This window comes from Elaeis guineensis, chromosome 1 (assembly GCF_000442705.2).
Source record: "Elaeis guineensis isolate ETL-2024a chromosome 1, EG11, whole genome shotgun sequence".
NCBI lineage: Eukaryota > Viridiplantae > Streptophyta > Magnoliopsida > Arecales > Arecaceae > Elaeis > Elaeis guineensis.
In genome coordinates, this window is record NC_025993.2 from 106,784,527 (window position 1) to 106,794,984 (window position 10,458).

Consider the following 10,458-nt stretch of genomic DNA (forward strand, 5'->3'; position numbering starts at 1 on the left):
CAAAATGCAATATCAACTTAACATCCTTCTTCATGCTTTATATGATAATCAGATGAGTTATCACATAATTATCATAGGATAGATTGAATAAAGACCTATAATAGTCTATATTTACATCTTCTAATATATATAAATTTATATAAAGAGGTTCAACTGTTGAAATTATCTTCCTTCTTAGAGAATACATCATGAGATTAGAAAAAATGCACTGATTTATAGAAAGCTTAACACCAGAAGAGCTATTTCGTGAATGGTCCAAAACGAGGCTTCTCCAATATGTTTAATGATAATAGGAAGCATGACGAATGTGGAAACAAAAGGCTGGAAGATGAGTGGTTTTTCAATTTTCATGGGACCTTATCAAATTGGTCAAGCCAATCCGGCATACAAATTAAATTTCTGCAACTAAAAACCTCAATTTATCCATGCTGTATAGGCTCATACATCTCTCCACTAAATTCACTGAATCCGATTCTATCAATTCACTCTTCATGTCTCTCTCCTTTTTCAATATAAAATACTCCAGATAAAAAGAAGAGACTACAATGTTGTTTCTCTTAGCTATCAATTTTAACAATGATCAAGTAGAACTCACAGATTTAGTGGAATGCGCAGAGAAAGGACAGAGACTGATTTGTTACATGGCCATGCTTTTGCATGCAACAATTAATTCTTAAATTGGAAAAGGGATCTTAAATAAGGAGCCCATCAATAACGAACATTCCTGATTCCTGACATGTGGAGACATGAGAAGATTGGATAATGAAAAGAGACAGATATGCGTGATAAACTTCACAAGTAGGAGAATATGCAGATGAATACATGGCAGACTGGGAAGGTCAAAGTTACGTGGTTGCATTAAAGAAAAAGAAGGGCCAGCCAAGATAAAGTTTGACATAACCTGAAAAAAGTTGCAAAAGATGTCTGGGAGGTATTCTTCAATCAGATGAATCCATGTGAATAAAAACAACTCAGAGAGCCAACCAGTCATGAATGGCAGAGCTCATCAGACCTAACTGTAGTACCTATCGTATAAATTAAAAACCAACCAATGATCCAGATCTAGAGTTAGAGGGTTAATACTGTAATTTTGACATTGTCCATTTTTGAGTAGTAGGTAAATAAATAATATGAGAAGATTTTCTTTTTTGTGAGAAAATATTTACCCATGATACAGCTTGTGTAATATGGATAATAATAACAAGAAAAGTTCCTCACCAGCAATGATTAATAAGTATTATTAAGTATGACTATATTTTCTTGCACTGTCATGCCATATTGTTATAGGTGTTCCTTCTCAAGTCCTGATGAAACAATGCATAAAAATGGTGCAACGTTGTTCCAACCATTTGCTTTATTTTCCTAAAGTTGTTGGTGAGAAGTGTTGTGACTAGGTGCAGTTTGAGTACCCTGTTGTTTTTATATAAATCATTTGTGGAGAAGCTCAAACAGTTGAACATAGGATTCCATAGTTATGACTATTACAAGAGCATTATCAGAAGAAGCATGCTCAGCAAAGAAAAGATAATGGGAAATGCATCAGCAATTTATTACTGCTTTGGTACTAACTTCTGATTTGGTAAGTCTCAGCACTATCATATCAAAATAATGTTTCAGAATGAATATAAACATCCCAGGATAAACATTAGCTTTACTCAAAGCATACGTAATATTCCAGTCATCTACGGTGAAAAGAGAACCACAAAATATGAAATAAGGTGTTTGATTGCAGCCAATTGTGCAAAAATTAATTATATTAAAAGAAAAACCTGTCTTGGCACACACACAATGTGAAATATAAACAGGGGTCTCTTATTTGAAAGTCCAAAGTTCATACAATATCAATTGATGTACCACGGTTGGGGACCTCCGAAGCATATCAGAGATAGAATTATCCATAATGCATCTGCCTCATTCTTATTTTCAACAAATTAGGTAATCTAATGCAAGCATATACTGGGAGAATAATTTGAAGAAAAGTGAAATATGTCCCAAGACATCATTCATAAAGGTGAAAAAAAAAAAGAGATGAAATCTAAGAGAGGAATTCCATATTTGTGGGGCTGGCCTAGGAAAGGAAGCAATCAGGCAACCGATTCATCAAAGTCAGATGGAGTCTATGTCCCAATACTTGAAGGGAATTCATGCTGTACAAGTTGTGTTTTCTCCTATACTCTTTTCTTTTTGCATCTTCTGTCAGAACTTCCATTCCAAAGCTAAAGAGCATTGAGGAAATGTGTAAAACTAGATTCAAGGTTGTCCACTTTCACATCAATGTTTTAATCAAGCAAACTTCTATCAACTCAATGGAGTTCAAACTTTACAAGGCTTGCAACCAAGGTTTGCTGTGCTGGTATTAGGGCCCATGCCGATCTCCAACAACATAGTTCAGTATGCCCCCATGGTGTTTAGTGCCTGGCTTGAACCAATAGAACAAAAAGCGGGAGAGAGGGAGAACTGGAGAGAGGAAGAGGGAGAGAGAAGGGGGGATGGAGGGAGAGGGAGAGCTCCGGGAGGCTAGCATTGGCTGCTGGAGGATCGTGGATGCCCTCAGATGATTGAAGAAGCGAAAAAGATAAAGAATCGAGAGAGGAAAGGAGAGAGTGAGAGAGAAGGGGAGGGAGGGAAGAAGAGGAAGATTTCAAGGAGGTGGCCGCCGCAGGGCCATGGATAGCAAGACCTCCTATTGCTGATTTCACTATGAGTCGATAAAAAAAAATAAAAATAAAACACATCGATTGAAACAAGGGCGAGTGCCCCTGTTTCAATCCACAAGAGATCGAGGGATGGGGGGTGGAGGTCTGACATCCACAGACCTTCACAACCACCACTGGCCTCCTCAAGCCTCCCTTTCCTTCCCTCTCATCGACGGACCTTCCATGGAGCTCGGATGGCCTCCCCAACCTTTTCCTCTCCTCCCGTTCCCCCATCTCTCTTCCTCTCTTTCCTTCTCTCTTCTTCTATCCTTGATGGTGTCTCATTTCATAAGCCAGAACTGTCCCAATTGTCCATCGGTATAGTTCGGCAGGCCACAAACTAGGTTGTTCCGTCCGATTCGGCGAACCTTACTTAAAACCATTCTGTTTCAGATAGAAAACTTAGTAGCTGGAATCCTTTACATAGGGCAACCAAATCTTCCTAGAATTTCGACCCAAATACCTACTTCCTAAGTGTTCCGTTACTAAAAGTATTTCTGACGTATTTGCTTCCTTGCACCATGCCCATAGCGACTCCTGTTTTGACCAAGGTCCAAAATAATTTAATATTTTCCTTCACTTTGAGGTACTGACAATTACCTGGACTTGTGCTTTAACTATCCCAAACCAAGCTAAGTGAACTTAAAAGCTTTTGTATTGCATTAATAAACTTAATATTCAAGAATTTGATGTTGTATGATTTTTAATTCATGACTACTGCCCAATAATACATTTTCACCAAGCATCTAAATTTTCAAGCTGATTGCAGTAGCATGAATAATTTGGTCATCAAAATACATAATTAACATGCTTGGTGGTTTTTTGACCAGCAAAGTTCAAATTAACGCACATAAACAATTAGGATTTCAAAGAGTATATTGGTAGCCCTACTATGATGGATCATACTGCAGGGTGTGCACATGCAAGTCAAGCTAATGAAATGGCCTAAGCTAATGGAGGGAATTACATGGTATCTTATGATCACATACTAATCATGATCATAAGGTCGGTGGTTAAGATAACTGCCAACTAAGTGGTCCTAACCAACCATCTGCAGATTATTCTGGATGAAAGATCACAGATTGAATAAACAGTGCCCAATAACAAGTAATATTTTTATCTAACATAACCTGCACTTGCACTTATAAAGAGATTAGAACTTCACCATGATGCAGCATGATGGATGCAATAAATATTTGCACAAAATATGATATAATTTCAGATCATCCGAATACAAATATATATGTATATATATTTGCACAACATTTTGAAGGGAAAATAACAGATAGAAAGCCCTTATGGCACTGTTTAGCATGATATGTGGAAGAAATAAATTATTTTTGACAACAAGTTCCCAAGCAGCATGATGCAACTTCCAGAAGAGCTGAAATTGGATCACTGATATGCAAAGACACAGGTTTGCCAACCATATGCAAGTCACTAGCGTACAATCAATCAAATGAAGAACCAAAGCAAGAAACAGCCTGTAACCTCAGCAAGAATATTTATATATTATACAAAACCAATTAAATCATAGCTAAGCAGAAACAAAACAAACATGCAGTCTAGCTTGATAATTATAATGTTTACAATGATGTATAGCAAATAAGGACATGATTTTGCACATATTTAAAACATTGAATGATTGGTCACATTAGCAACAAAAATTCCAGCAATGGAACAGTACCTGTTGCATGACTCTGTTCTATCTTCATCATCAGCAAATGGACAAGCAAATTCAGAATCATCAAAATCACCCAGCAGAGACAACCTACTAGAACTTCTAGAAAATGGGATGTGTGGTGAACTGCACTTGAGTCCACGTAAACATCCAACTTCACCATTCCCAAAAGATAATGCCTGTAACAGAAACACCGGAACTTGATTTGAGAGCCAATTCGAAGATTGCAATTTTTTTGCTTCCAATTACATGTTCAATAGTCCTAAAACTGAATTACCTGGGCTAAGGTGAAATATAAGTTATTACCTTTGCCAGAGACATGCCAGCCTCAAGGTCCCCCAACCTTAATGGTTCCCTCTTGGTTTGTAGCTTATCTTCAGGGGAAGAAGTCCGAGATGCAGAGACAGTGGCAATTTGATCTCCAAGAGTATTAGTTTGAGGAGAACACCCAGGCTTTTCAGGCTTAGGAGAAGATGGAGGCAGGGCCTGATTAAGTAAGCCACTGTTGCTTCCATGCCTAGGCAAAGGAATGCTGACAGGAGCACTCTCAGAGCATAAGAGAGTATTTGGTAAATGGCCAGCAGGAAAATGGGTTGGCGTAGAAGGGGAAGACATAGGTGAAAATGGAAATGATGACGGGTGATCTTCAAAACTTGCATTTTTCTTATGAGCTACTGAAGCATTGTGCAGGACTGATGCTGCAGAAGGAGGCTGATCATGCAGGTGACAAGGAGGGAGATGTACATTGGAATTATAGTGTGTAGCTTGAGAATCAAAGTATGTAGGTGATGGAGAGGGAGATCCTGAAGGCATGCCCCCATGTTCATTGCTCCAACTATGTCGCCTAGTAATCGAGACAAACTGAGGCAGTGGTCCTGCTGATGGGACAGACTGGAAGCTCTTAAGAGGCTCGGTTGCCGGACTACCAACATAATCCATTATAAACTGTGCAGACAATGCTGTAGAAGGCTCCGAACTCTGGTCTTCCAATGCTGGGAGGTATGAGACAGTCAGACTCAGCCTGCCACATGGGGTGTCAATTGGCACAAAACTGAATTGGCTCATCTCAGCATCCTCTGCCCGAGTGAAAGGCTCGACAAAAGAAGTGATTCTGTGTGAAAGGCTAAGCGGGCAGATTCGGCCAGAAGAATTGAGCTCCTGAAAAATTTTATAAGCAGGTAACAGCTTAACAAACACATATAAGGACCGAAGCATTACGACCGTTCTCTTGTATATTTTCTTGTACAAAGTCGGTATTTCAGATGCACTGCTACTTTTCCTAGTACCCGACCAAACTTCCCTTCCAAAGCTGCTTTTCTTTAGACTCTCATACTGCACAACCCATCTCTCTACGATCTTCTCGCTTTTAGTTTCAAGTTCATCCATTCTTGGACTCATTAGAAACCTATCCTTCCCCGAGGAATTCAGAAGTAGGCACCCACCAGGAAACAGGTGGGTTGCACTGGAGGCCGATGACTGATGGACCAAAAGCACATCAATGACCAATGGTTCAAGATTGCTCTGCCACCAGAGGTCAAAATGACAGTCCCGTAAAGCCAAATTGAACCACTTATCCCTTGGCCGGCTGCTCGAGGAGGAGGAGGAGGAGGAGGAAGGCGACGAGGTAAAATGATCCCCACAATAATTACGAGAGGAGACGTTAGGGGACCTCGACTCGAGTATGATATGAAGGCTCTTGGCAAAGAATTCGGTGATCACTTGCTCAATTATGGGAGGTTCAGAGTAGGAATTGCATGGAGACGAAGCCATATCTTACCAATCTTCGAATCTGTGAACTCTATAGACTTCAAATTTTATCCCTTTGAAGCCCGGAATTCGATCATCCCAAGTTGAAGCAGAATGCAGAGTTGATAATTTTCCAACTAATTGTTGAGTTCTTGCAGCAAGAAATCAAAAGAAAAGTGTAGTTGCATGGATTTTTCACGATTATCAGTTTAAAAGTCTAGGGTTTTAGAAGGAACCATGCTGCTGATTCCACAGTAGAATCTAGAATCCAAAGACCAAAAAAAAAAAAAAAAAACAACCGAAAAAACAACTCAAATCAAAACCTAACCTATGTTCATCGCTCCCATCTTTTCTATTACTTTTCTACTCGTACTTTCTGGATCAGCACTTTGTTTATGCTGATCAATCTTCTGTAAATACTTCAGACTTCAATAAAAGCCGGGTGGCGGCATTCTGCTGCCTCCCTTACCATCCAAAAAAAAAAAAAATCCGAGCCTATGAATTATGAACAAAAAAAAAAAACAGAGCACGAGAATTTCATCAAGCGACAAGAACGAATTCAAAGAACAAGCACTCGAGAACCCTAAAATCCACCAAACGATCCAAAAAAAAAATGTGGATTCGGGAGGTAATTGGCAATAAATTCAAGAAAACTACTGTTATCTCGAAGGCGAAAAGATCGAGAGCAAAGGGCTACCTTTTTTGATAAAGCGGAGGACTCATACAAGACGAAGAACTCTAGCTTGAGGAAAACTCTATACAGTTCGGTGTTTGAAATCTCGGAGCCGTTGGGATTGAGGGCTCCCTAGATAGACTACCTTTTTTTCCCAACTTGGGAAACTAGCTTGATGGATTTTAGCGCAAGAGGCGGAGGCGGGCTCCAACGATGACGGATATGCCATAGGCTATTTATTGGAATTACGGATTAGCCCCGGCGATTTGGAGGAGGATGCGAACATTGAACGGACTTGAGTTGGAGGCGCTAAACATCGGGTTCGCTTGGGATTTCGAGTTTATTAATGTAATATTGATCACGCGCCTTTCCCGGGGTGGAACCTCATCTTTGCCATCATCCTCAGCTTTGGTGGCAACTCGTCTTCTCTCGGATCTGATTTCCAGCCTCCTAAATAGGTAGAAAGAGGTGGGACAAGACTTGTGGGTTTAAATAATGCAAGTGCCAGTGAAGCAAGCATGCAACCAAGAACATTCAAGCAAGCATAAATAATAATTATATTATAATATAATATATTGTATTATTTTTTTATTTCAATTTTTTTTATTTTAAAAATAGTAAATAGTCAAACTTGGTCAATAGTGCCTCGGCTCGATTGAGTAATATTGTCCGCTGCGCTACACTTTCATTAAATAGAATAAAAGATTTATTTTGATCTACAATAAGTATATGACTAAATTTAGATAAATCATTTAAAATTTAGTATACATGTATCTTATTTTAAACCTCTATTTGGTATAAAAGGAATTAAAGGAAGGATGGATGATATTTCTATAATATTTTTACTAAATTATCTATTAATAAAAATATTATTATTATTATTATTTATAATACTTATTTATACTAAATAAATAAATAATATATAAACTTATAATCTTTATAATCTATAATTATATAAATATTATATAAATATTTAATTTAATACATAATTTTATAAATTAATTATTAATAAATTAATTATATAAATAACTAATTAATTTATAATTTAGTTTAAATATTAAATTAATATTATACAAGTAGTTAATTAAAAAATAGTAAATATAAATAGAGAAATAGAAGATAACCTAATTATTTAATTATAATTATGATAATTATATACTAAAATTAAAATAATAATTAATAAAATTTAATAATATATATCAATATATATATAAATAATATGAATGAAAAAATAAAGAAGTATTATAGTTTTATTGAAAAAATTAATGAAGGATAATTTTGTTAATACAAAAATCCATCCTTCAATACTCCATCTTTTCTTCCTTCATCTTCCCAATTTGGGAGGATGCAAATTGGTAGGCTAAGATGGATGAGTAATCCTTCCTTTTTTATCCCTCCTTTTTATAACTTTTTGAATCAAATAGTGGATGGAGACCATCCATCCTTCTAATCCCATTCATCCATCCTCCCATGAACCCAACCAAATACAGGATAAAGCACATAAAATTAGATAACCCAAACTCTCCATGTGTAGTGCAAAAGAAGCTTTTCAAACATATTATTGTAGAACACAGCAACAATGAAACAATAATTCTGTTTAGGAAAGAAGTCTTGCTAATGTGATCATCAATTTATACTCATAAACAATGAATTATGTTATAAGAGCTGGCCCTCCCTTAATTATCTCTATCCTCTAAACTCTAATAAAGGTAGGATTTGTGCTAGGTTTCTAACTTGACCATAAAAATATGTTTGGTTATTGGTCAAATGGTGGAGAAGGGGAACTATCAATTTAACCAATCAAATATCAACAAAAAAGTGTAGATAAAATTATTTAATCAAGGGTGAAAAAGCTACTTGGTACTTTTTTTTTCATGGGGGAGATTGAAATAGAATTAACGATGCTTAATGCCCCTCCACCCCCTATTTTTACTTTTCTCTTCACCCTTAGGAGGTACTGTTGTTATTTTCTTTCACTATCTCTCACTTTTCCCTTTGTTAAGTACTTAATTAGTTAGGAGATGGTTGCAGAAGGTGAAATCTACTCACCCCTTTGTTAGCCATTCGGCATCAAAACATCAACTTTACCAGCTTAGTAAGCCAATAGTTTTTAGCCCTTAGTGTTGTTGTCGCTATTTAGCTTCTATTTATTGCCAACTTAAATAGTTTTTCCTAGATATACATCTATAAGGGACCTACCTTTAAGCTCAATAAATTAGAATTGGCAGGTAAATAAAGTTTCATCAAGCACCCTATAAATAATTTTTAAAAAATATTTTCCATGTGGGGAAGATATCATATAACATAGGAGTCGATAATATAGCATTTGGAGTACCATTTAATAGTTTTCCTCAATGTATTCCATGTAGGGGCTATGAATGCTTCCAATATCTTTGTAAGATTCATCTGGTCAGATGATAAGAATATCCAAGTCTGAGAATTTACTTGAGGGGAGGAATGGAAGGTAGAATTTATGGGCATGCTATGCGTGAACAACATGTCCAAATTAGATCACCAACATGCTCGCTTAGATAACCATTGAAGGAACTATCCGTTTGACAACCCATACAAATGTTAAAACTAATATATGCAAGTGGAGAACTGTAGGTTCAGAGGTTTACCATGTAGGAAAGGCAGAAAATTAAAAGCTATTTTGAAAAATAAGTTAGCCTTTCATCATAACAGAAAAAGGAAAAAGAGCTTGCATTATATTCGAGCCCTAATGGAGATAATTCACTATTCATTTTCAATAGTCCATTTGTTCTTCTTTTCATGCTTCTTTTTTTAATCCATACTATCAGACTCTAAATGCTTGAAAGTTTAATGATGTTATGCTTTCATCAACTACAGTCCTAGATTTCTCTGAAACTTGGGACTTGAAGCTGACTCTATAAGTATCGAGGGCATCAGAGCCATGTTCTAACACCGAACATATTAGCAGCTTCTTTGGTGATTACTATGGTATACCGATATATGGTATAAAGAGCATATCCATTATGCTAAATTGATTCTATACCGAATGTACCAACATAATGATAAAGTGGCACCAGTACCATAGACCCCAATTCCCGGTACCAAAATGGCATATCTTGATGATTACAATTCTTTTTATATATGTGGATCAAAATGGCAGTCAAATATCTCATCCACCATCTCAAAATGATCGTGGCACTGCATGTCTGCGACTATGTAAATCTTTAACGTACATCAATTTATAATTCATTTGAATTTCTGAAATTTCTTCCCACCCTCAAATTTTTTTTGGGTTTATCAGTTTTCTTTTCCGTAGATCACCAAATATAAATGCTTAATATGTACGATAGCAGACAACTGACAGCAAATCTATGACCTCCGCTCTTGCATGCAGTTCGATATCTCTATGCAGAAATGTCACGTTCCCAATCTAATATTCGGATCGAATACATAATTATTATATATTTTTTAAAATAAATTTTAAAAAAATATATAAAATCAAAAATAATTTATTATAATATTTTAATATTTATAAATAATAATAATTTATTTTTATAATAATAAATAAAATTTATATAATTATAAATTTAATTCCTTCTATCATCTAATTGGATATTAATAATGCTCAATCTATTCATCCGCTTACCCGCAAACCTAAACCATAGTCAATCATGAGCATCCGACAATTC

At 36.3% G+C, this 10,458-nt stretch overlaps 1 protein-coding gene across 1 annotated transcript in view; it reads right to left on the bottom strand.

Moving 5' to 3' along the window:
* The window catches only part of LOC105038332 (autophagy-related protein 13b), an 8,215-nt gene extending 1,077 nt beyond the window's left edge, over window positions 1-7,138 (bottom strand). Inside the window, exons 1-3 of the mRNA XM_010914102.4 lie at window positions 6,821-7,138; window positions 4,684-6,274; window positions 4,384-4,556 (exon numbers count right to left, since the gene is read on the bottom strand). Coding sequence (XP_010912404.1) covers window positions 4,384-4,556; window positions 4,684-6,147 — 1,637 coding nt within the window. The 5' untranslated portion in view covers window positions 6,148-6,274; window positions 6,821-7,138. The remainder of the gene's footprint in view (window positions 1-4,383; window positions 4,557-4,683; window positions 6,275-6,820) is intronic.
* Window positions 7,139-10,458: the final 3,320 nt, after the last annotated feature.